At 35.0% G+C, this 26,968-nt stretch overlaps 5 protein-coding genes across 24 annotated transcripts; 2 read left to right on the top strand and 3 right to left on the bottom strand.

The window, feature by feature from the left end:
* Positions 1-16: 16 nt before the first annotated feature.
* LOC114874232 (MAM and LDL-receptor class A domain-containing protein 1-like) lies at positions 17-3,691 on the top strand. Of its 3 annotated transcripts, XR_006829819.1 has the most exons (11): positions 17-434; positions 497-694; positions 771-1,128; positions 1,217-1,393; positions 1,464-1,890; positions 1,962-2,306; positions 2,373-2,594; positions 2,670-3,061; positions 3,142-3,307; positions 3,380-3,491; positions 3,608-3,691. XR_006829819.1 is itself a non-coding variant. In XM_046287566.1 (10 exons), the coding sequence occupies exons 1-10, from the start codon at positions 43-45 to the stop codon at positions 3,418-3,420; spliced, it is 2,718 nt and encodes a 905-aa protein (XP_046143522.1). In that variant the 5' UTR covers positions 17-42; the 3' UTR covers positions 3,421-3,609. The 3 variants fall into 3 exon arrangements, 2 of the variants coding, with proteins under 2 accessions (XP_046143522.1, XP_046143523.1); XM_046287566.1 differs by having other exon boundaries at positions 3,380-3,609; XM_046287567.1 differs by lacking the exons at positions 3,380-3,491; positions 3,608-3,691 and having other exon boundaries at positions 2,670-3,088; positions 3,142-3,234.
* On the bottom strand, positions 3,584-5,176 carry LOC114874229 (rRNA methyltransferase 3, mitochondrial). Its single transcript, XM_029183331.2, has 4 exons — positions 4,797-5,176; positions 4,457-4,695; positions 4,227-4,382; positions 3,584-4,140 (listed from the first exon to the last, which is right to left on the bottom strand). Exons 1-4 carry the CDS (start codon positions 5,099-5,101, stop codon positions 3,584-3,586), a joined length of 1,257 nt encoding a protein of 418 aa, XP_029039164.2. The 5' UTR covers positions 5,102-5,176.
* Positions 5,177-5,363: 187 nt separating this feature from the next.
* LOC114874230 lies at positions 5,364-11,313 on the bottom strand. The gene is given in 5 exon segments (XM_029183335.2): positions 5,364-7,903; positions 8,005-8,190; positions 8,275-8,576; positions 9,125-9,428; positions 11,260-11,313. Coding segments are annotated over 5 exon segments (885 nt in total). The 3' UTR covers positions 5,364-7,864.
* LOC114874231 lies at positions 9,378-26,635 on the top strand. Of its 16 annotated transcripts, none has more exons than XM_046287572.1 (7): positions 9,378-9,466; positions 10,680-11,303; positions 11,668-11,881; positions 11,985-12,163; positions 12,273-12,340; positions 25,122-25,338; positions 26,005-26,635. In XM_046287572.1, the coding sequence occupies exons 6-7, from the start codon at positions 25,259-25,261 to the stop codon at positions 26,342-26,344; spliced, it is 420 nt and encodes a 139-aa protein (XP_046143528.1). In that variant the 5' UTR covers positions 9,378-9,466; positions 10,680-11,303; positions 11,668-11,881; positions 11,985-12,163; positions 12,273-12,340; positions 25,122-25,258; the 3' UTR covers positions 26,345-26,635. The 16 variants fall into 16 exon arrangements, 11 of the variants coding, with proteins under 11 accessions (XP_046143528.1, XP_046143529.1, XP_046143530.1 ...); XM_046287573.1 differs by having other exon boundaries at positions 11,960-12,163; XM_046287574.1 differs by having other exon boundaries at positions 11,957-12,163.
* On the bottom strand, positions 13,995-20,453 carry LOC114874227 (probable ATP-dependent RNA helicase DDX17). 3 transcript variants are annotated; one of them, XM_029183330.2, is made up of 8 exons: positions 20,276-20,453; positions 19,580-19,930; positions 18,520-19,173; positions 18,276-18,448; positions 18,147-18,206; positions 15,135-15,377; positions 14,883-15,057; positions 13,995-14,790 (listed from the first exon to the last, which is right to left on the bottom strand). In XM_029183330.2, exons 1-7 carry the CDS (start codon positions 20,290-20,292, stop codon positions 14,885-14,887), a joined length of 1,671 nt encoding a protein of 556 aa, XP_029039163.1. In that variant the 5' UTR covers positions 20,293-20,453; the 3' UTR covers positions 13,995-14,790; positions 14,883-14,884. The 3 variants fall into 3 exon arrangements, with proteins under 3 accessions (XP_029039163.1, XP_029039162.1, XP_029039161.1); XM_029183329.2 differs by having other exon boundaries at positions 13,995-14,809; positions 14,893-15,057; XM_029183328.2 differs by having other exon boundaries at positions 14,893-15,057.
* Positions 26,636-26,968: the final 333 nt, after the last annotated feature.

Raw genomic sequence — 26,968 nt, 5'->3', positions numbered from 1 at the left:
GTTCTTTTTCACAAGGGTGAATTAGATAAAGACTCTTTAAACATGTGGTTGGTTTTGTTAATCTGTTACTGTTTGTATTCACTATCGTCCAGTACCTCGTGGTACCCTGTGTATCCTATACTTGGAGAGCAAATAGACCTCGTAGGTACACTGAATGAAAGTTTCACTCATAATTGGACTAAGAGCATTGAAAACGACGAAGCGAAGGATGTATTCGACAGCGATAACCCGTTTAATTCAACGCAAATACCGTTCAATTCCATTGATCGTGATCGGGAACCTTTGGACGAGGTTGAACGCATCGACCCCAGGAATTGGCCGGTCAGACCGGATGTCTTCTACACCCGAACTGTTCCTTCAACTACAGAAATTTCGTTACCACGAAATCCACTTTATCCGTCCACATCGGCGCAAAGAAACTCGTCGACGCAGAGGTAAATTTCTTCCAAATTCATTGAAAAATGGAACGATTTTTAAAGAACATTTCTGGTATTAGATATCCACCGGTCACGGCACCACCTCCTACAGCCTCTGTGGACGAAGTTTTCTGTGATTTCGGATCATTTCCGGCACAGACACTTTGCGAATGGCAAAACGGCGATGGTGTATTAGACTGGGCGGCTGGTACTGGCATGGGTACCAATTGGATGGGTGGTCCTCCAAGCGATTACACAAGTGGAACAATGGAAGGAGGGTATGCTCGTGTTTTTATCAAATTTTTATACATTTTAAACATCTGAAAATGACTTCTCGATAACTGGTTAAATTAGGTATGCCTTCCTGGAAACATCAGAATTACCATTGAGAGAAAGTAAAACGAAAACTCTGGGAAGTTTATTACACAGCCCTCAATTAGGAAGCACAGGGGTGGTTGGAACTTGTATTATGTTTAAGTATTCCATAGACGGCCTCAGCAGCGCTGGTCTAAGAGTTCTACTTCACGTTGGTCCGGACGAATATTCGAGTAAAAAGGAACAAACCGAAGAGATAACTCCTGATAATACGACGATACCATCTTGCAAACCGATCGAGGTTTTCGACGAACGTGTCATATGGAATGCTCAGTATTACAATCTCGGTATTTGGCAGCAGACACAAATACTGTACACCTTCCCCGAATTACATTCGGTAATTGGGTAATTTTAGTTAATGTTATTGTATTAGAAAGAGCAATACACATAAGGAAATCATATTGAAACGAGATATTTGTCTCTAGTTAATCATCGAGGGAATCCCTGTAGATCCTACCGATCCAGCGAGATTGTACAGAGGGTACATAGCTGTAGACGACATAGATTTACAACCTGGAACCTCGTGTGTTGGTTTCTGTAACTTTGCCGGTGGCTTTTGCGACTGGTCCAACGACGCAGAGGATGATTTCGATTGGACAATTGTAACTTGATAATCATTAAACATTCTACCATCGTATGAACACGTTTAAACTGCATAAATGAATATTACAGAGTCGAGGAAGTGGAAATCCTACAACAGGACCAGCGATGGACAGTTCGACCGATCGTTCCACAGCTGGAGGATACGCGTACATAGATTCCGCGTTTCCTCGTAGACCCGGAGACAGAGCTAGACTTATTAGCGCCAGTTTTCCAGCGCCGAGTGCGGACACACCCATGTGTATGCATTTCTGGTTCCACATGTTCGGCTCTGGAATCGGAGTCCTCAAGCTTTTCCTACGTAATTTCCGTAGCCTCGATACGCCGCTACGAGAAATTTGGAGTTTAAACGGAAACGCTGGAAACACGTGGTTCGTTGCTCAAATTACGATAGGCTCTGTCGATGATTTTCAACTAATCTTCGAAGCGACTGTGGGAAATACTGGAATGGGAGACATTGCCATCGATGATATCTCTTTCACCCAAGGCTCTTGTCCTGGTAATAATTGTTCGTGACTGGCCACATTGTCCAATGTCATAGTTTTTAATTTAATTATCGTACGTTTACAGTTGCGCCTCAAGTTGCCGCGCCTACCCCTAGAGACTGTACTTTCGAGGTAGACGAATGTGACTGGATCAATTCTCGAGATCCCAACCGGGTTGAATGGGAGAGGGTGTCTACGCAAGCATTGAGCCTGAGAAATCAACGAAAACCCTATACCAATGGATATACGATTAACAGAAGAAATGAATATTTTCTGAACCTAGGTCGACCAAGAGGAGGACCACGATCCTCTGGAGGTGGAACGGCGCAGCTGGTTAGTCGAGAAATGAAAGGAACCGATGATCCTCTTTGCGTTACCTTTTGGTACTATATGTTTGAGTCTTTCATTGACTCAACTGGACCAAGTTTAGGTTTGTATCTTCTGATATCTTTGATCTATTTTAATTCAACTACAGTGGTACTATATAAATTTAAAGGTGTGCTTCGTGTATCCATACAAACAACTGGAGAATCTTCCACGGAGACCAGACCAATCTGGCAGCTGTATAATAATCAAGGACCTAGCTGGAATTATGGACAGATTAGTTTAAATGAAAGAAAGGACTTTAATGTAGTTTTTGAAGGAACCTGGGGTCCTAATCGTGCCAGCGGCAGTATCGGCATCGATGATATCTCTTTCTATATCGGTAACTGTTCTGGTAAGCTGCGAGAGATTTCCTTGAAATGTAATAAATGTTGTACAAATTGATTATCATCTTAATAACGATGTTTAGTGAAACCACCTAGCGCATCTGTAAGAGCAGAGGACTGTAGTTTTGAGAAAGGATTATGCGGTTGGGAAAATATTACAACTTCCGAAAATGAGCGCACTGTTACCTGGCAGCGTGCATTTCCTGCTCACCGTCCGGCTCAGTTATTAGATAAAACGTTCGGAGCAACTGGAGACTTCGTTTTTTTTGATATTTTTACTACAAATAAACAATCGACGAATGTACAATTACGCTCGCCTGTAATACAAACGTCAACCGACGAGGAATCCGTTTGCTTTACCTTTTGGTTCGCTGCCTTTGGAGTCGAGGAATCCACAACGCTGCAGATTATTAAAATGAACGTGGACGAAGAAATGAATGAAGAAAACGATGGAAATAATAATGGACAACAGCCCGTAAGACTTAGAGAAAGATAATTACATGTAAGACCATTGAATTTGACGTTTGACAGGAAATTAATAATTTGCTTTTTTAGTTGTGGTCGTTAACAGCGAAAGGATTTAATAACCCACGACCAGTATGGACTGCCGCACAAGTAACCATAGATGCTCGTGTACCTTACCGCTTAATTTTAAGAGGAACTGCCAGTAACGGAGGTTTTGCTATAGATGATATTAAATTTCAGCCTCAAAGTTGTTCGAGTACGATTTTTCTTTAGTAAAGAAATTTAAAAAAAAGGCAATTATACATGTTCCTTTTTTGAAATTTTTTAGTTCGACCTGTTACTGCTCTACCCGTTAACAATGAAAGCTGAAATATTGAAGTTTGTAATTACTTGAATTCAGTTTAAAGATGAATTTATCTTCGGTTTACATTTTAAATAAGGTAAGTTTTTGTTTATAGAAAATCTTACTAAAAAACAAAAAGAGAAGAAGGGATTGTTTATTACAACACTTTTGTACGTTAAAAAGTCTTTATTAAAGTTGGCTTTGTTTTTTTAGAATTTGTCTCTTAATTTCAAAAGCAACAATGCCAAGTGCAACTCCTGTATTTAAACTATCAACTCCTTTAACAAGAGGTATATTGATACGAATACTTTTTCTTTCACTTAAGAATTTGTAACAATCCAAACTCAAACCTTCGGTTTCGCCGCTTAGAATGATTACAATTTCGGTTTGTGTATAATCTAAAGAATAGTATGGTACAATAGGTAGATTCAACATGAAACTTTTCATCATTTTCTTATTCTTTGGTACTATTAATCTTGACGCTTCGTTTGTTTCTTCGTTAACGCCAAATTTGTTTTTCAATTCTTCTGGATTAATATCAAATATATTCATACTTGATTCAAGCATATTAGGAGAGTACTCTGATATATATTCATCACCAAAGTTGCTGTCTGTCACAAAAACATTGGAGTCTTTACCAATTAAGGATGGAATATCATCCCATACTGGAAATGCATGAATAGGTAAATGAAAATGAGTTCCAGCTGCGCTTCTGAGAACTTTTGGATTCCATAAATCTACGCAACCTAAATACAGAGAAACAATATAAAATCTGAAGATTACATATTATTTATTAAACATGTTAATATAAATAATTTTATAGGTTTACTACCTTTCATTATTATTAACTTCTCACAACCCACACCTGCAGCAGCTCTCATGATGGATCCTAAATTTCCTGGTTCCCTTACATTGTCACAAATTATAGTGACTGGTAATGCATTATCAGCAGGAGTAGTATTTTCTACATCAGGTGTATTGAAAATTCCTATGTAATAAAAATTAAAAATTATAAGGTATGAATATTTAAACCTTAAATTACTAAAGAAATATATTTACTACCTAATAATCCTGGAGAAGCAGTTAAACCAGACCATAGTTGAAGTGTTTTATATGGAACTTTATATAATGTAACTTTTTCAGGTATATTTAATTCTTTTATATCAGAAGGATCATTAAAAAGTATCGCTTTTGGTACTGCACCAGCCTTAAGTGCATCTTTAATTAATCTACATCCTTCTAAAACCACTTCATCGTTTTTTCCTCTTCTTTTTCGAGACTTTAACTCGGTCAGTAATTTTCTGAAATAAAAAGAAAAGAAAAGGAATTCAGCTTATCAGGTGATATCCAAATAGGGTCTCAATTTTATTTAATAATTCTAATATATAGATATAAAACTTACGATACGATTTTATCACTTTCTTTGAGATTCGTAAACTTATACTTTTCTTCAGTAATTTCTGTAGGTTTTTTTACAGGTTTCTTTTTTCTTTGCTTTCTTGGAAAAGTTTTGGGACGTAAAGGTTTTTCTTGAGTGGTATCCTCACTTTCGAACAGTTCGTCTTCATTGGCAATTGCAACTGGTCTTCGACTAATCCATCTTGCGTATTGTCGTGTTACATTTAAGTGAATTGTCTGACAAGTGTTAGCATATCGAAGTGGTCGAACAATATTGTGCAGAACATTGAGGAACACCATTCTAACCATGCTTGTTTCAACTCAAATAGGGTTCTGTTGTGGTTGATGCCGGCGCCATTGGATGAGTACAAATTATAGTTCCTGGTGATGCCATCAGAGGTCTCTTTCCAGGAAGTTTATGAATTTAAATTGTGCGTTTATTTGATAAGTAATAGTTTCGTATTATTTAGTTTAAAAAAAATGTATGCATGTTTTCTTCTTTATTTAATCATTTAATAATCTTATCATACATACAGGGAAGTATGGTTGATGCAAGAAATAAAGGATTCAATTTGCAATAGCTAATATTGTCATAGTTATATTTCAAACATAAAAAAAAAAGATATGGAGCAAAATGAACAATTATGGAAGAGGAAATTGTAAGCATATTTCACCTAATTATTCCTTAAGTTGAGATTTACGAAGACACCTGGGTCTAAGTATCAAATCAATAATAATTCAGATTGAATAAAACATATTATAATACATAATTCTTATTCGTATAATACTAGAACAAGACAAAGGTTTGATACCTTGATCCGTGTGTCTTATTTACGCTCTTTAAATTAATTCATTTCAGTTTACATAAATCTTCTATTTCTAACATTATTCGGAATATATTTTCTTTGTGTAATAGTTCCACATGTATACATGTCATATGTACTTGCACACGTTTGAATAACAGAGAATCCAAAGAGATTTTAACCAGTCTCTATAGTATTGGATATCAGGCACTGATTCCATGATTAAAGAATCCTGGCTAAAAATATCCATTTTTCTTCATTTTTTTGAAACTTAATACGATGAAAATAGTAATAGTTGCAGTTGCATAACAAATGTATATTATATATATTTGTGTACTCTGATATGCATGTATATACGTACAGATGGATGTATACAAGTATAAAGTATTTATAATCAGACGTTGGAATCGCAATTGATATCAAACTGCTTCTATATAATTGTTCAGAAGTTTTCGTTTTGTACGCATCATAAGAGCTGAAAGTGATTAATTCCCAGCATGAGATATGGATTAAGCCACGTAAATATTTGTCTTTAGCCTATTTAACTTTTGTTATACGATTACAAGAAACGTTTATATTTATTGTCTTTAATATAATTCTGATCTTTAAGCGCTTATCATTGGCACATAACCTTTAATAGTAAGTAAAACGAATATACGTATAATTAAGTTTGATAGTATTATATATAAAATATTTAATCATAAAATATACTTCTTCATTCCTCTATTAATCATCTTTTGGATGTATTTATACAGCAAAAAGAGTATCTAATAGAAGACGAACTGAACGTTCAAAATTTGGCGGGTAATCGATCGAGCGCTTAAGGATCGAAGATAATCGTTTGTACGCATAATCGATATACATGAAATTCAAGTATGTCGGAACAAGATGTTCGTCAAGAATTGAAGCTTTACGTGTAAGTTTATTTTAATTTCATACTAATATACTCGTCTTATTTTGAAATTACTTATACATTTTCGCGAAATTTGAAATTGTAATCGCATTCGCGTTGATTATACGTACAGACTACAAGAATATCTCTTAAGAATAGTTATTGTCTTCGGTACAGTTCCGTTGATTATGTATTATAGTTTCTTAACTTAAATATGTATACATATACATATACATATATATATATATATACTGTCAAAATTTTCAAAATATTAGTCTTTCTATTTTATTGTCCAAGTTCAAACGAGGCGGAGAAAACCAGAGCAACGTGATGCGTCAATTTCTATCTTCATCTTCGAAAAGGAAAAAAAAGTTAAGGCGCTCGATGGAACAGGAACATTATTGATAGTAGAATTATTAACCTACTAGAACTTATACATCACAATGAACATTTGTTAGAGTAAAGTACGATTATAGCTCGTCAACAAAATTAATAACATTGTTATTTCAAAATTAATGTTAATTTGTTCAAACACTTATTTAGTTTAGGTTAGACGTTTGCAGTCACCTCAACACTTTTCAAAACCTTTGTTAAGTATTTTTCAATTGTTCAATTTACTGAAACAAACTTATTTTTAATAATTAGATCCTTTTTCAAACCTTAATTATTTTAAAAAATAAAATATGTCTAAACTTTTCTTTGGTTTTTAGGAACATCATATATAAAGGATGTATAGAATATCCATCAGATGTAGAAGAGCATGGTACACAACTATAAAGATTTAACCCGGTATACTCGGGTTTTCTCCGCCCAGCGATGGCAAGTTGCGATTACATCACCGCCGTTGTTATATTCGGAGATAGTATTAAATTTATACATCTGCAAGATTCTAGATAGGCGGTCAACGTCGCCCACGCAATTAAATCTGTGCGATTTTAAACGAATTAAGAAAATATACATTTATGGTATTCCCTCGTTTTAAGCCGTATTATGCTGCGACTTACCACGATCCGTTCCGTTATTGACTTCTCATTGGTTTTTTTTTTTTCTTTTAAGGGGCACAGGTAACGTTAGACTCTAACTGTTAAAAGAGAACAGAAAGATCGAGATCTCGATGGTACGAGCTTAAGATAACCAAGGGCTCGAGCAACCCTAGAGGAGGACGAAGTGGCAACGAAATCATTGAAATCCATCCAGGGGGGTGGGTTACGATACTCATTGCTACAAACGCAAGAAGCTTGATTCACGTTAGTTTCATGATGTCAGAGATTCCGAGAGAGAAGCAGATGCGAATCATTTTTGCGTCCTGTCGCGTATAAATGTATCGGATGAACCGATACATCCAATTTTCTTTCAGCCTTTTCCTAATAAATCGTACTAATGCAACATGTATTCTCGAGACTCAGGTTCGCTTCTCTGAAAGAAGTGTTCAATCTTTGCATATCAACTATATTTAACATATAAATTTAAATTTCATCGTGTCGAATGTAAAGATTCCGTTATTGTTCGTTACTTACCGACCAGATCTGTCCAATATTGGGCACGTTCGACGTATACCGTCCCTCGCCAAAATCGTAATTAATTTTCGTCGGAATTCGTACTGTCGGCTTCGCAAATTGCTTACGGGAATGTTGCATGTTTAAAAATTGATCGTCGTTCATCGCGTCTTTGAAGATGGAAGTCTTATCCGCCTTGCGTTGCTCCTGAAATTATTCAATCTCGTTTTCAATACATAGACCGAACAATAACGTTGAATCTCTTATTATAGATTAAACCTGTAGATCTACCTGTACTTCCCGGGCGCGTTCAGCTTGAAGCAGTTCCATCAGCTGTTGAAACTTGCCGGCTTGAGGAACCTGAGACAGAGGAGGTGAGCCACCACCCGCCGCGCGGTAGCTGGTCATACGTGTCCTCGACGATGGTGGATACGAATTAACCGTGCCGTATAAACGAGGGATCTTATCGAAAGGCCGGGGAGAATGTCGCATACCGTTTCTTAGCCGACTTCCTGCGGGCGCTTTATGGACCATTCTTCCATAAATAGGTGCATTACCACCGGCTCGGTTACGAGGTCTTCCAGTGAATCTTCCTGTACAATTGTTAGGTAACGTGAATAGATTATCCTCAAATAAATCGTACAGACAATCAGATGACATATATATTACAGGTAGTTAAGTTTGGCACATGTAATCGTTATAAATATTCAATTGAAAGGGTTAAATTAAATAGAATGATCGGAAGGGGTACAGCATGTTGTTCTCAGAATTGGAGCTTCGTATTTTATCCAATTATACCCCACCGGTTCTGCGTGAAGTTTAAGTCAAAGGGCTTTTAACGATAGCTCTAATGTATAGATAGGCGCCGATAATCAGATTATTTCGTCTATACCCCTTTGCCTGTTTGCCATGGAAACTAAGTGGAATTAAATCTTGATCAAACAGTAAAGGTAAGATATATGGTATATTGATCAATTAATACTATGTATAAACTCCAAGCAGTAACGGGTAATTAACGACACTGAGTAGAAGCTTATTTAGAAAGAGGTTGTTTTGTATAATTGTATTTAAATGACCTATGGATATTTTTCAACAGGAATCCGAGGAAACATAAAGTTGATCAAGTGGATGAATATATTACCTCGATAGTTAAGAGGAGGCTTGGTCCGTTCGGAGTAAGACTTCCATACGTTGTAGGAAAATGGATCAGGGTAAAGAGAGTAGCCAGTGGTGGTCTTAGCAGCCCTGCTCTGTCGTTTGGTATACCTCCACATTGCCCTCAATTCTTCGCATGTCGGCTCGGTCAGGTCAACGCGCTTCTCGGCGATGTCGCCGGAGTTCCCTGATTGCGCTGAGATCGGATCGATGTATCGTATACCGAACGCGAATGGGCTGTTCGAGTACGCTAACACGAAAGCGGTCCATACAGCTACGGCACGCATTTTCTGGAAACGAAATAAATGTATTTGTATTTGTAATTCCGGTACGATGGATTTTTATATTTAATTACGATATAATGTAAAGATGGTAATTTCGCGGTGTTAATACTGGTAGAAGAATAATTTCTTGATTACTCATTATCCAAAGAGTCAATAACTCTTGTCGGTTAAATTACTTTTTTATTTTTACACCTTCTGTGTATTTAATCTATATTTCAGATTTTTTTTAAATTTTAATATGCAGGGTAGAAATGAAAAAAGTTGAAGATATAAATAAGTTCCTTTTTGAAAGATGTAATATGAAATCGCATTTTTTATTTTTCAAGTGAAAGAAAAGTGACTCGTTTCTTTTACTGTATCGAGGATAGAAATTCTTTTATCACAGAAGTGTTTTCAGCTTTCCGTGTTATTAATATTTTAAAATAATAATGACCTTTCAGTCTATTCAGTAAATTGATCTCATTAATATATAACTTCATTATGGGGCTATCTTTGATTAGCAGATAATAGACGGACAATTATCATTTCCTTTTTGTGCCTCGCAGGACATAAAATTTAATCATCCTCGATATTCGTGCCACGGAATTTCAATTAACCACGGTGTACTCTTGCATTAGCTCGTTAATTGAATATGCGAGGAAAATTCACAGCATTGATTGTTCCATAATTCTTGAAACTTGATTTCAATCAACAGTTGTGCGAATGATAGAAACAATATCACTTAATTATTCTCTATTTTTAAATACTAATTTTTATTTTAAGCAATATTTTAGCTTTAAAATCAATTCTATATTTATACTATGGTATTTTACAAATTGTTTTATTAATCATTAAGATAAAATTAATCGGTCATTCACACTTTAATACCTCTAATTAACGTTTAATGTTATTCTAACAAGAATAGCTGTTCCTAGCTAGCTTTTCGATCGCTTTCAATGACATTAGTCTATAATTTACGCGGCATTGTTTCTTGATACTCTATTTTCGCCGTTTCTTTATGTGTATTCACAATTCTGCGTATTGAAATTCGTACATTAAATTACTTTCGGACACAATTGTTTCGGAACAGGTATTGTTTCTTCATTTTCTGTCAGATGATTGGGCATGAAAAAGTTATTTCAAGGAATGTAGAAATTTGAAGACAAGTACAGAATGAAATCGAACTTATTGATCGATCTTCCGATATTTCTAAATGTATATTCTCTATTCGTTGTAACATTTTTATTATATACTAATATTTTCTTCAACACTTTCCAGAATATCATCTACCCTCAAAGAAAGAAGACAACGTAAAGAACCACATGGAACAATGGATACAAATATTAATGAATCTTTCTACGATTGAAACGATTTCACAGATATCTTTCAAAAGAATTAATACATTTTACAGCAATTGAAGGATCAGGTTTTTATACAATATAGACTAAAGTACCACTTGTAAGAATACTCGAACTGTTATACATTTTCATGCATTAATTAATCAAGCAATCAATGAAAATTTACAGACGATCGAGGAAAAACAGAAATAAAGAAAAAAGGGGACACGAGTGTACCTGTAACAGGTGAACCTAAGTATGCTGACAAGTATTTGGCGGTCGATCAGCGAACTGCGAAGGGAAGAAAACCTTTTCCACGGCGAACTTCAATAAATCAAGGGAAACAGCGATCGAGCAAGGAACGCGACTCGCATGAATGGAGCCAGCGGACACACGAGGGTGGAAAGGAGGTAGTGAGCGAGAGAATGGGTGAAACAGAGAGGGTAGCAAAGAAGAGGAAGGAGGTCAAGAGTGGAACGAAGAGAAACTGGTGAATGAACGAGGGAGCCGGATTCACTAACCTGCTAGTCCACGCAGTCCGGAAACCGAGGAGCAACTGAGAGAGGTGGTATCATCGGGGCGACTATTCGCCTTCCTTTCTACCCCCGCTTCGAGCACAACCCCTGTTCGCTTCAACCCCTCTCTACACCTTGTCGAGCTCCCTCTTCTCTTCCCTTTCCTTCTTTTTTCTCTGCTCCTCTCTTTTCTATAGGGAGCTTTTCGTCAAAACGACGAGCTGTTCTTGGAAGTTCGACTTTAGCCTTCTTCGAGATCCATTTTCTCCTCTTTTACGTATCTTTATGGTGTCTTTGTCTCTGTTCCATGCTTTCTTTTCCCTTTATTATTACTATATATTTCAGGCTTGACAATTTATCATATTCAATTTTTTCTACCTTTTTATTCAATTTTTCTTGACATTGAATTTCCAGATATTATGCTGCTACTACTGCGTAGGAATAATGCAACTCTTTGATTGCAATGACTGAACGGATCTATTGAATGCCATGAATCGATGTTTGATATTACATACAAGAAGATAAGAGAATTTTTCGTTACATTATGTTGACTGTGCTGATTGAATATCGAAGGGAAAATGTCATTGACGTAGGTTTCAACAGAAAATGAACGTACAATTATATTTAGGTAAGATTTGGATTCATTAAGTAAATGAAAATAAGGATGATAAAAAAATATGAGATTTTGTTGGATTAAGCTTAGTAGCTATTTTTTATCATGCAAACTCGAGGATGGCTCAAGCTTACGGCTAAGTTCCGGTCCGCCTGCGCAACAAGTTTCTCCCTGGGACTTAAAATCGTTGTAGCCCGCATCCTCAGCCTAAATGAGAAATAGTTGCGCCGTTGAAGAACCTGCTTTATCAAAAATCAATGTCCAATTTGTGTCTGATTTTATGAAAACAAAATAAGTGTAAGAATCAATATCTTATACATATAAAATTATAATTTTAAGAAAGGTAACTTGAATTAAGTCTGTATTAAAATGTCAATTAATTGGTATAAATTTTAAATAATTGCAGGTGTATATTCGTTGGAAACTTGATTGGCTGACTACCTACAGGATCAATCTACTCGCCTCCTCCTTTAGGTATGTACTCTACCGTACAATAGAAAAATTTATATCAAATACTTTCGCCACGCTCCATATAATGAATACAAAATGTTTCCGCGAATTGAACGGTATTGCGATTGGAAAAGGTTTGAATATTCCATGAAACAAGATGTAAGAAAGCACGTTATATCTTTCCATTGACATCACTCGCTTCTTTGTGCTATCTCGATTGAGAATCATTGTTGTCACAGACGCACGTAGTCTCTCCCAAAACTTATCGAACTGGAATAATCAACGGAGATAATATCTCCTTTAACATATTACGTCCAACAAATAATTAAATGGTTACGTATTACCAAACAAGTAAATTATCGAAACTTCTTATCCGTAATTAAAGATCAACATATCGGTAACAAATGTTTCATACATATATATATATATAATAAATTAAATGTCAGAAAAAAAAATTATATATATTATCAGAAGTAGATATACTGTAAAATGTAACATTCAAAGAGCCAGGTTTTGGAAAATTATTATATAAGGGTGAATGTAAATTTTAGGACAAAGTGGTTATGCCTGCATTGGTGCGTATAATCGAAGACAGGGGGTGAACTCCCTCCCCCCCCTCCTCGTTAACCACCCACGGTATTCCAGTAATCGGGGCTACCGTCCCTCTTCTTCGCTCCCTTTACCCCGTCATCTTTCAAGGCCCCTTCCCCTCCGCCAACCCCGTGTCTCAGCAGTGCGGCTGCTGAATGACCGAAAGTGGGGGTAACTCATCTCTTCCAACCACCCACGCAATCAATAGCAGCCTTGCTGCTTCTACTGAATGGACTCTGCCCTCCACGGTCTACACTGTTCTTCGTCTGCTTCGTGCCGGCTTCTATTCCTTCTCACCCTCACTCTATCGATTACTACGCCCTTGCCGTGCGATCCTGCGGGGGGCTGCTCTATCGACCCATCCACCTGTATTACAGTTCATTCATAAATCTTAGCTGCTTTTCACTCGAGAATCACGGCCGCATTTTTTTTCTCTCGATTACACATATGAAATGCCTGCTTTGTGCTTCATTGTAATCGGTATCATCGATACAACAGTGTTTATTGTACATTATTATAATGCTCGTAAACGTTTCAGTTAATAATAGCACGAAGCACGTGCGCGAGTGGGGAATGTCAGCCTGCTTGTATCATATCTTTCTTCCATAGTTTAACCCTTTGTCATCCGAACGTGCCTTGCATCTACTTGTATATATATTACATTTGTGAAAGTTCAAAGTTCAAATAGGTCAAATTTCAAGATAAATTATAGCTAGATATGTTGCTTTTAATATGAGATGGTCGAAGAATGCAATATCCTTCTTTTTTCTGGTCAGTGAAGGAACGTTTCATCAAATTCTTTCCCTTCCTCTGATTTCTTTGTCTGGCAAATAGAAACAGCTGACAGTGTTATCCAATATAGTGGTCTTCTAGACAATCATTTCACGGTGGAGCTGATAAAGAGGTGCTTCAACAAAACACCCGCGTGATGTTATTGAGCTAATGCTGAATATTTCGGCTTGAAATTCGTGGTACTCGGAAACTGGTTGGCATTTAATCAATTCAGCCCTTTGTGGGTCGAGTTCAGGGGTTTGGTATTAGAAAATCATAAGGGATGTAAGGGAAGAGATAGAAACGATTTTCTAAATAGTTAATAAATTCATTTATTACACTTTTGTTAAATACTGTACATTATTCTATTAGTTTTAAATGCTCGTGTACGAATTTGCTAGTAAGCAACTAGAGGTCTACAATTTATTACAAGCTACAAATTGCGAGACATAATTTAGAGTTTTATATTGGATTTCAAGTTAATTTATCATCTAATTAATTTCACACGGTCACTTACACATGGAACTTACAGTATCGAATGTTGCAATGTCGTTATAAAATATTTATGTGATGCAATATGTGAATATAATAATTTCACACCCTTACGCTATGTGTAACTGTTATATCGAAGCTTAGTGTGATTAAAACAATATTCTATAAATATAGAAATACTTTAGAACATCGATACAAAAAACACCATTTCGTATTTCACATTTGAGCCGAGAATCGCGATGATTTTATTTTGATTTCAGGGTATAAATTAATCGTGAACTCATGTAAAATCAACACTGCATTTAATTGAACCTAGTACTTTTTTTCTCCCTTTTTTTTCTCTTAATACTTTGGAAAGATTGTTCACTTATTCTTTAGATTTCTAACAATTAACTATAATGCACAAAAACGTGTGTGTGTGTATGTCACATTCGACGTTTACACGTTAGTAAAACACCAATGTTACAATTTGTATGACGTGTATCCGGTATACTTTAAAAGAGACGTAAAAAAAAAAACAAAAAAAAAACAACAACACATGAATTGTACGCAATTGTTTGGTCCTTAATCGCTCGTGGAAGATCATCTCTCACTGCTCCAGTAGCTCTTACCGATAACTTCTACAAACATACAGATTTTCTTAAGCCATATGCAATTGTAATTTCATCGTATAGAAAGTGATAGTAAATGCGTCAGCATTCAGCGAACGTACCATTACTTACCTGTACGATTGCTCACTGGGCTACGACTTCGGGAATAACTCCGACTATAGCTTCGACGATTCCCACGTCCATTGTGTTCCCTACTGTGACTTCTACTTCTACTTCTCGAATAACTGCGATCTTTACCATTACGTCCACCCCGAGACCGCCATCTATTTCTTCCACCTAAGAGCAATCGTTCGTTTATCAAATAAATCTATACGTTTCTGTTTAGGAAAATTGAATTTTGGCAATATGATTACCTCTGTGCCTGCCGTATCCACCGCTCTTATTATCGGCTAGTTCCAGTAACTTTGGATTTATAACTTGATTCGCTTCTTTTAGTACCTGGATTAGGTCGTTGGCCTTATTGGAATTATTAGGTGTAAAAAAGGTATACGCTGTACCAGTTTTTTGCCGACGACCAGTACGACCGATTCGATGAACATAATCTTCTGAACAGGAGGGGTAATCAAAATTGATGACAAACTTGACGTCTTCAACGTCTGAAATAAAGCATACGTATTAGCTGTTAATTAGTGGAAGCATCCGCCCTCCACGACAGACATTTGTTAAGATAGTAGTAATGACCAGGCGTATATAAAAGTATCAATCATTTATTCTGAATAAATATGTTCATTAATACGCTCTCCAACTGATATGTAATTAAATCTTTAGAAGTATTTACTTTTAATTGCATTTAATTTAATATCCAAGTAAAATGATAATGTTGAAAAAGAATGGAAAAGAATACTAACGTTTCTTTAGAGAGCGTTTTGACTACATTATAAAATTCTGAAATAAAGATAAATTTCCGCGCGTAAACAATTCTGGTTTCCTTTGCTAAATTACTAATTACAATATGTACATTTTGTTGAAGAATGGTCTGAATTCATTTTGATAAACTTTGCAAAAGAGCACATTATTATAAACATAGAGAAGATTACTTGATCATTTGTTTTTCGTTTTAATATAATGATTACATTTTTAAGGAATGAAAAAATAAACGATAATGAAACCAGAATTGATACATATAAAATCTTATTTGATACGATAGTTAGTAATTGTGAAGATGTAGTGATATAGTTATCGTAAAGGACTTAGAAGGATGAAGGAAATGTGAATTCAAGTGGATATAAAATGTGATAAATGTGTATGTATACAGAGATATACATACACATATACATATATATACAGCTAGGATATGTTTTAGAAAATGTGTCCTATCTAACACCTTAGAAATTCTTGAACGAAAGACAAGAAAGCTCTTGTCAACTTTGTGTGATCATTAGTCAACAACTTTCTCAATTCACATCAAATATTATATTCAAGATATTTCACATTATGAAAGGGTATTTAAAAAAAAAAATTATACCGTACAATATAAAGTTGATAAATGATGACCACATGAAAATATCAAAAATTAACTTATCCTTGTCTCAGGAATTTCTTCTGCATTCTATTGTATCACATTTTACAAAACATTTCCTTATGTATGTATATGCAAAAAGTGTACATATAGAATCCCCTAGAAAAATGCATCTGAACTATATAACATCCATGTTCCAATCTAAGATGCTTTTGATTAGATGAATTGTTGTGCACCTTTTAATAAAGAAGATATTTAATTAAGAGCTTCGTTAATAAACATATTAATAAGCAAGTAAAGTACACGTTAACGATGGTATCTTCTAAACTAGCAGGTACGCAACATTCAACGTTGACCAAAGTGTCTGTTCAATCAAGAATCATCTTAGATCCAGCTGAAAGAAGGACGTGATACAGTGAAATTGCCTTTTTTTTCTAGGTGATTCTAGTTCTGTATATAGCTATATATATATAGCGATTAATTTTAAGATTACTGTTATACTAAAATTAGGCAGTGGGTGAGTGTCGCTAGCAACGTACGGGCAGGGCCTGGCTGTTTGCGCTCGCTCCAGCTACAGCCTCCGCCATTCTGTTGCTACAGGGCACACTTAGAGGCTCTGGCATCAGCTACCATGCCACCGCCTCATTGGACCGTTGTTGGGTCTGATTAGCTTGAGCGGCCAGCGCAGGGGATTCTATTCTGGCAACAACGACTTGGCCAGCCCAGATGGCGTACAGCGTAGCGTAGAACTGATATCCAGTATGTAGGAGGTAAAGTAGACCCCGATTTGGCCCGGACTGGCCCTTCACGGAATTGACGTATAGAGGCACGCGTCGCAGCCAGCGCAGACAATGCAAACCAGTGCACCACCGAACAAACAGGCGGCGGGCACCCCCAATTTGCTTTGCATTACCCGGCGTGGGCCTGCGCGCAATGTGCCTCTGCAATACAAACAAAGATCCAACCGCGTTAGGTACATGTTTACCTCATTATCTTCCTGTATGTTCAATATGAATTTTGCATTACTATTGATTTTTTTCTTTGATTTTTGGTCTTTAGCTGAATTCTGATAATCATAGAGAGTCGAATTTATGAAAGAAAGAATGCATTTACTAGTACATTGTCTTTATACAATTTCGGCAAGCGCGTTTTTATTTCAATTGCAATATCAGAATGTGAAAATCTCAATGATTACAGTTGGCATACAATGCTGTATTAGGATTCTACGAAACCATTCAACTATTTAATTGAAAAAGAAAGAAAAGAAATTAATACCCAAGGTTTTCATTTCAACTTACAATTAGTTTCTTTTTACAACTTTGAAATTGATTTGAATTCTTCTGAAATATACAAAGTGCTTTTATACCTTCATAAATGAATAGCTTGCCGACCATATTTAATATGAGTTTAAATTCATTTTATTTTCATGTATTATTGAAAAATTATTACCTTCAGCAAAGTGAGGAAGCAAATAAACACAAATATTAGAAATGTTGCTTGAACCACATTATGTACTTAGAATATTAAAATTGATATTTGAGGTTTAGTAATGATTTTTAAAAAAATATCAGAGACATGACAATATTAAGATTATAAATAAAGTGGTACATAAAGTGATTCAAGCATAGATCAATGAAACCTTGTTCTGATTATTCTAATATAAAAATCTTTTAAAAACATTAGTACCAATAATATGAAAAACACAAATAATATAATGCATATAGTTGTCTACTTTTTTCAACATATGTTGTGTCAGAACAAGGTATCTTGTAATGCAGTACTTATTAAGCTCAAATAAGACTGGTAGAAATGTGTTTTAGAGCAATTCATTCTCCATACGAAAGGAAAATGATCAATGATGTTTGATCTTATTATTTTATCGAATCATAATAATAATCTTACTTACCAAGGCCACGAGCAGCAACATCTGTTGCGACCAGAATTGGCGCCTTTCCTGATCTAAAATCTAAAAATGAAATACAAAATTTAGTAACAAGTTCTAATTCTGATTAATGTTTTTCAATCACGGTTTTACCTTGTAAAACCCAATCTCTTTCTTGCTGTGTCTTGTCACCATGTATACAAACAGCTGGCCAACCATCTCTCTTCATTTTTCTGGTTATTTCATCCACCCTCCGTTTCGTTTCAATAAATACTATGGTTTTATTTTCACTTTCAGCCATTATTTCTTTTAAAAGTGTACTTAATCTGCGGAAATCAAAAAGAAATTTGTAAGATATTAAATTCTAAATTTTCTTTTTTTCTTTTTAGCAACTTACTTATTTTCTTTTTCGTAATCTTGGCATACATCGATGATTTGTAATATATTATGATTCGCAGCTAATTGTAAAGATCCAACATTTATTTGAGCATAATCTTTTAGAAAATCTTCGGCTAAGTTCTTCACTTCTTTAGGCCATGTAGCAGACCACATTAACGTCTGTCGGTCTGGCCTAATTTGCTCTATAATTTTTCTAATTTGAGGTTCAAATCCCATATCTAACATTCTGTCTGCTTCATCCAGTACCAAATAGGTACACCTTTTTAAATTTGTCCGTCCTGATTCGAGGAAATCTAATAATCTACCTGGTGTAGCTATCACAATTTCTACACCTCCGTCCAAATCTCTAGCTTGAGCACCTTTCGGTGCTCCGCCGTACAGACAAGTATTTCTAATGCCTGAAGTATGGCCAAAATCATCAGCAACTTGCTGAATTTGTTGGGCAAGTTCTCGAGTAGGAGCTAATACCAACGCGATAGGTCCATCTTTTCGACCTAATTTCGGCTGACTATTGATATGAACAATCGCAGGCAATATATAGGACAATGTTTTTCCAGAACCAGTTGATGCAATTCCGACCATGTCTCTTCCGCTTAGAGCAATTGGCCAACCTTGTGCTTGTATCGATGTAGGCTCTGTAAAACCTTGCCGTCTGAAATAATAAAAATTTCAGTTATTTTTACTAGAAGGAAAAATCTTCTTATTTTAACAATTTTAATAATTTTTTATTAAGTTTTATCATTTCAAAAAGTAAGTGGAGAAAAATTGAGGTTTCTTTTTCAAATATCTTTCATTTTATTTAAGATAAATGAAGTTCAAAGGGGAATACAATTTTGGTTCCATTCTTACTTGATCTGATGGAAGTTAAGTTTCCAGACTAAGCAAGTTTTAAGTTGTGACGCTATTCTTGATGATGAACATTATCATCACATACCGGATACTTGTTCTAGACTTAAGAAACAAATTCTAATATCACCATGATAAAATAACTGCTCTTTGTAGCTACTACATTCAGTCTGCTTCTATTATGAGAACATTGTTCCTCCAAAAATACTTACTTTATTTCTTTTAGAACATAGTCTGGAAAACCTGTTTCTTCAAATGTGAATACTGGATTGGGTATATTCTTTCCCTTTAGTGTAATCTCTTTTTCACTTCTATATTGTTCAACTATCCGTGGGTCACGATTCTGAACTGCATCATTTGGTACATAAAAATCTTTCTTAAAAGGTTCTAATCTACTCAGATCCCATCTGGGTTTCCTTAAGTTTGCTCCAGGTTGTCCACGGCTGTTTCTACCACCTCCTCTATCTCTGCCTCCGCTATTACCCCAGTTTCTTCTGTCCCTTGGTGATCTGCTACGAGATCTACTGCGTGATCTGCGTCTCCTATCTCTATCACGGCTACGACTAAAATAAAAGAAATTGTTAGTTTAGAAATATGCATTAATTCCATTCGGTTAGCTTGAAGCAATAGATTACTCTATGCTATGTATTAACTACTTTTGTATTAACATCCCATGAAGTTTATCTCAAAGAAGTGTGGAAGGTTATAACCATTATAAGAACAGTGGATATCTTAAGATTCTCTCAGGGTTGAGTTTATTTTTTGTTTGTTTCTTTCCAGAGAATTTGCTATACTTTATAAACGATAATAATATATTTGCATTCCTCTCAAATATGTTATACCAGTGCTGAACACTGGGCATATTGATAACATACATCCGTATATCTATATACATGTGTATGGCTTACCTCCTGTAGCGACCCATATTCAGTTTCTTCTCAGTTTTCCTCTACTGTGATACAATGTTATCCTGTCAATAATAATTACTTAAGTACAAAAAAACGTGATATACTACGTAAGTTGTGAAACTTAAATCCAATCAAAAGACGCAAATGAAAGCGGCTTCCATACCACTAACGACACAATCATAAGGAAGAAGAAAGATATCATGAAATTTGCAACGCATGCGCAACAATCAGTATACCTCTTTTTAACATTTAATTTTCGTATTTTCATAAAAAAATATATCTAACTATTGCTAATGAAATTATAACTTCAGTATTATAAATACTGTTGAAAGGAACATTTTTATTTCGGTCGAATAATACACGTTCAGTGTATGAAGTTTAAATTTGGGAGATCTATTCACATACATATATACTATTATTCTTTTTTGTCATTATCATCTAACTTTTTGTTAGAACATAACATCTTCTTGAAAATAGAAACTGATATCGTTTATCAACGAGTAGACAGATGATTTTTTACACGGTACAAAATAATCAGTCATGTTTCTACTCTTCAATACTAATCATAATGGTTCCGCAGCAAAGCGAAATGTTTGTCCTTTAGTAGCTCCTGAACCATTGTAGCGAGAGGAGAGGTTAGCTTCGTTCTCTGCATTGTCATTTTTTTACACTTGAAAAAGAACAAAAAAGTTTCTCATTATGTATCAAATATGACTCCAGTAAGATCTCTTTATTCTCTCTTTTCAAAGTGTTAAATTCTCTTTAAAGTAATCAATTATATTTCAGATATAGAACAACATGAACGTATAATTCGAGAAAGAAATATTTCTTCAGATTATTTGACATTTGAACTAATATACCGTGAGATGAATAAATTTGAATGAAGTGGAAAGTTCTGTAAAAAGTATTGTGATGATTAAAAGCAGTAAGGTTGAAAGGTGATAATGAATACACGCGGAAACCTTGAACGGCGAACGTGTAACGAGAAACAATATGCATGATCTAATAAGACGAAGCAAAGAGGTGGTCGCGCGAGAAATGTGATGAGAAATCGTGCGGACGTCAACGGCAGCAGCAACTTTCAGGATCATCGGTTCTTCATTTTTTGTCATGTAACAGCTACGATACAATGAGAAACGGGACGATTACAACGCGTGCTGATGTTTACGCAGAAGAAATTCCCTGCACATCTGATAGGTAATTAGTGCACACTTAATCCATTAATAATCACAGTTGTCTTTTATGAAGCACGCGATATCGAGTGAGCGGCAGCAGATATGTAACTATCTATATGCATGTATTTTTATTTCAAGTGAAAAATTTTATTTTTAAAATAGTATATTTTCAATTCCTGGAATTTAATTGATAATTGGAATGCGGAAATTTTTGTGCGAATTATTTTATTTATTTCTATATCGAATTAAAAATATCTCGTCTCAGCTGCTTTGTGATATCATGTAACTTCTAAGAAGGTAACGATGTAACTTAATCTTGTCATCTCCGAAGGTAAACGATATAAATATGAACAACACCGAACAAATATGACATATCTTAAAATGGTATTTGAAAGTTTTTTAAAAACAGTTTTCTCGAATCCACGGATCGTGGATATATGTATAGTCTGAACGTAGAGATGTATAGTTCAACTTTTCGGGAAGCCATTGGCACAGAAGGTTTCCTTTTTGCTCTGTGTCCATTCTACTTTAAAACCGGTTTCATGTTAGGTGGGTGTACATATACTAAAGGATGGGATAAGTCAAACCGAGAAGAGCGTCTGCTTCGGTGAAGACTAAATACCGATTAAAAAATGATGACATTATATGTAACCATACTACTTTTATAAATAGGTGTTATATTAATACATCGCTATTTTTATACTTGTTACATTTAGCTATATTTTGTTTCACACATTGAATTATTTAATAACTAACTCTACAGTGAGAGAAAAAGAGAGTACATTAACGGTGGTAAAAATACATCCGGTCCTCGATATATTAAGCAATGGGAACATTACATAGTAATAAGGAGGGTGCATTGATTAGAGCCAATACACATTTGGTCCTTTGCGATTTAAATAATAAAAATCTAATATTCTTATACTCCTTTTTTTCGATAGACTTAAATTTATTATTAAATTATTTAACAGCAAAGGATAATAGAAAATTATGATATAAGTTGTATTTCGAAATAATACAAAATATTTCATAAATCAACTTCTATCATAGTTTTGTTTTTAAAAATTATCGATAGTCGAACATTATCGAACGATAAGGCGGTATTACAGTCAAGATTCGATGTGTCAAAGTTTCGTTGATTATTTTAATTACATCACTGTTTTTTATTATTAGGACAGTCTGCAAAATTGATTGTATAGCATTATTTATTGTTGGAATTTCTTTAAATCAGTGACTTGGTAGTTCGATGAAATATTTCGTCTCTACCTCACCTGCTTCCCCTTCTTGACCGTGCGCTTCGCTTGTCTCTTCTTTGTCAGTCCTCTCTGTGGCTGCGTGCTTGTCGCTCGTTCAAATCGAGATGGTCTATAATTTCGATTCTTTGTACGGTCATTTGTGAACGTAAACAAGCGTAATCAAGGGTGTTTAGTCTATTAATCGAGTAATTACGAAGTCATGCGTTTTAGGAATCCGTTGCCACAACGTGGCTCTTACAAGTAAGTTTAATTAGCCGATTTGGCAGATTTCGAGGTTAAGCATTCTTTTCCCACCCCTGTTCTCGCGGCGAATTTCGATTCTCTCGTTTCGATTTATTCGACTCTTAAACGTTTCATCGTTTAACTGTTGCGTTTATGAATTTTGATATTTAATTATGTTCCTCTTGAACTTTGATAAATAATTTTTCGTTTTTCTATTGCATGTGTACTATTTAAAAAAAAAAAAAAACGAATGGCAAAAATTTTTATTGAAGGTGATGACGATTTTAATAGTTTTATTATTGTTTTGACTTAGCTCAAGAATGATATTTGGTATTGAATTAATCTTTCGACGACAAAACTAATTCGGTAATTGAATCGTCCTTCGCGGTAGCAATGAGATAAGTGGCTTCCAATTACGATTACGAAAATTTGAAGGGGTTACGATGAAGTGTTTAATTGCGCTGTTTCTTCTAAAGATTCATTTCAAATAAAATTTATCATAAAAACCTAGCGGTCTCTGTGTACAAACGTGTATTGTTACCAAAAAAACGTGACTTTAGCGTGACAATACCGCAGGACCTCGTACACACGCGATCCCGTAAGATTTTGTATTTTAGCCCGCTTACTGACAATAACTAATAATAGATTTTTCGCTTATGTAATTTCTGGAAAGTGATACTAATCCTACCTGCGGTTTTATGAAACTTTCATTCGCTGGACATTCTTTTTGAGTTGTCCCCAATAAGATCCTTTTACTTAACAGATATTGTTATATCGTATCGTGTGTCGGGTTTTAATTTAAAACAGATACATATTTAAAAAGTTACTTTTATTTTTTATTCTTAAATTTTATAATATATAAATGGAAGATATTAAATAACCAAGTATTCATATTAAAAATTTTATTTTCAATGCTGTAAAAATTGTTGAACGTTAATTTTTCAACGAAGGGAGAGGTTATAATTTTCGTATTATATTCGTATAACGATATTCTCGCAGTTTCGAGGTTCTTTCGATACATCGTTCGAGCGACTCCGTCTCGATAGAGGGGGTGGTTTTCGATATAGGATACACGCGGAGATTATTAGGAGTTAGATCGAGCAGTTCAACGTGCATTGTCGTTCGTGACGCGAGCTGTTCGTTTCGCAGCGTAACAAGTATTTTAGTCCTTTTTACATAACAAACAGAAAATACGTTTATTAATTGTAATCAGTTTTAACAATAGGAGTGTGTTTTCCAATTGCACGACTACTACAATCAAGTTGTCAGTTGTCAATCGACGTGACTGTTGCACTAATGTTTGTAAACGAATTGTGTAGTTACATTTATTTTAATTTGCTTGTTTCGTGATTTCAGTTTTGTATTACCTTGCGTGTATATCGTGTAACCAACTTCAGTTTTAGTGTTTTTCGAGATGTCGATCTTTTAAGGACGACTCGTACATTTTGCGTTAGAGTATAAAAGTAGTCTGTTTCTATTAAACGTTTCGCACTTAGGACTCGTTAATTACGTTGCTTCAGTGTAAATTAATTCTAGTTTTTCTGCTTTTAATACATATTGCGCAAGATTAAATTGACAAAAACGATTGGTATCTTTGATTCGCTCTCGTTCCAACTATCGAACAATAGCGATTCAAATATCGAGATGACGATCGCTGTTATCGAGTTAACGTAAGTAGAACTTAAAATCCGGTATTGCGTTTCTGATTATTTCTATTTGACGTACGTCAGAAAATTATATATAATTAATAAAATTTTAAAGCTAAATATTTCATAAAAAATCATCTAAATTTGTTTAAACGTTTTTTATGCAAGTGCAATTATTTTTTTAAGGACATTTTCGTTTCGTATATTGCACGTAAATATAAAATTCACCGTGTTTTCTATTTACTCGAGACACGATCGTTTTATTTTATGCAATCAAATAGATTTCAATGAACAATGCATGTACTTAATCGATAGAAGCTGTTGACTTATTATTAGTCTTGATTAGCTCAAAGAATGCAAGTATGGTTAATTTAACGACTTTCATTCGCTTATTTTATACAAGTATTATTATTTTTCTTTTTCATAGTCGACTTATTTTTATTTTTGCAATCTGAATTATTTTTTCAATTAATACTTGAACTTTGAATTTTTTGTATGAATTGCTAAAATAACGTATCGATACCTGTATCGATACAAAAAACCCTAGGAGGACGGATGGTGCGCGCGAATCGCTGCGTTGAAGGAAAAGGATAGACGATTCGAAAATTGAAAACAGCACGATTCACGTGCGATGGCAATGATTCTAATTGATCGAGAACGATAATTATCAGAATTTCCACGAAAATGGCCAGGCAGATATCGTTTTATTCCACTCTGACCACGGAAGAAAAGAGTAGAATGCAACCTTGTATGAAAGCTAGGTGGTACGTCTTCTTATAATTTCTACGAAGTACTTAAAAAAAGAAATAAAGGAACAGAGAAATAAAAGAAACACGTGTAACGTTCGATGAAAGCGCTTCCACGAATGGATTCGGTTACAATTCTCGCCGTGAACCGAGAGTCGTTTATCAGAAACCTGCCAGCAATATTATTTTCGTTACATCCATTACTTCTTTCGTACAATAGATTCTGTATTAATCGAATAATACTGCTGGTATCTCTTGCATAATTACGATTAAGTTATCAGGGAAAGTAAAGAACCACAAACTGTTAAGTAATTGATACGATACCGGTCTGAAAAGGGATACAACTTATTAACCATATTTCGAGAGTTAAGTAATCATATTTTTTCTTTTTGCCGTATCGCGTTGAAGCACGAATAAGACTAAGCTCGAGTTGAATAGCAAAGAGACCAGGGTCAACTGCGTGACGAGCCTGAATAACAGAGTAGCAGTTGACCAGATCAACGGACCGTTGTATAACTTGAATTTAACTGATAAAAAATTATGTTACATTTAAAAAAAAAAATTTCAATAATTAAAATCTGTAAATTCGTTACTTTGAGAAAATAGAAATTAATTTTTCTACACATTATGGAAGGTAGTATGTTATAGGGATGATTAATATTAAAGGGATTTCAATTCTTTCAGTGTTATCATGTCCAGTGATTCACCCCCGCCGCTTCAGACTTCTATATCACTGGTAGACTACGACGTACCAGATGAAGCGCGTCCTGGTAAAATCACACCGACCACACCTACTACTCCGGTGACGAGTAAACTATTGAATACCGACACCGATACCGAGACGATTGAGAATGCGGTACCAATCGCACAGACCGTCCTGCCGGTTCCTGAGCCGCAGCCGAAAATCGAAAGGAACGGAATCGACGCGGAGACAAGGAAAGCGGTCACTCAACCCGAAAACGATTCCTGCGTTGTAGACTGTATATACTTCACACAGCAATGCTGCGAGTGTGTGATACTTTAACGGCTAGAACTCGTCACGCCTAGAAAATAATCATTTGTATAGTTTATTTGTATGATTTCTACATTTTCAACTGAACAATTCAAGCCTGAGAATTGAATTGTATTTGAATCTCAAATATTCCAGCCAACTGAAATCAAAATGATCGCGTTCTAGCTGTTAAAACGAGTGAAAAGTTTCTTGACATACTATTTACACTATCTTTAGGGAATTGACAAAACACTCATTATAGTTTTTATATCTGAAATATGTATACGTTAGGAATATATTTTGAGAATATATCGATCTGAGATACTTGGAAAATTCAATATATATTATATACTTTTTATATAGTAAGAGATTAATTTATTATAGGAAATCGATGTAGTATGAAGTTTAAAATCTCACTCATTCATAATTGCTGACATTGCTAAATGTCTTTGACTGTTGAACTTCATTCCCATGTTTCTAGTTACATACTAAAATCGTATTTTTATTTAACTTTAGATTTATATAAACTAGAATTACTTAGCAATGACGGTGAATTTTACTTTATACGAAATTCTGCATGTTAAGATTTCTATGCATTCCTACTTTTATATAGTGATATCGTTATGTACACGATAATTATTATACCTATACATATAC

Source organism: Osmia bicornis, chromosome 10, assembly GCF_907164935.1.
Source record: "Osmia bicornis bicornis chromosome 10, iOsmBic2.1, whole genome shotgun sequence".
Lineage (NCBI taxonomy): Eukaryota > Metazoa > Arthropoda > Insecta > Hymenoptera > Megachilidae > Osmia > Osmia bicornis.
This window is presented reverse-complemented; position numbering and strand designations above follow the sequence as displayed.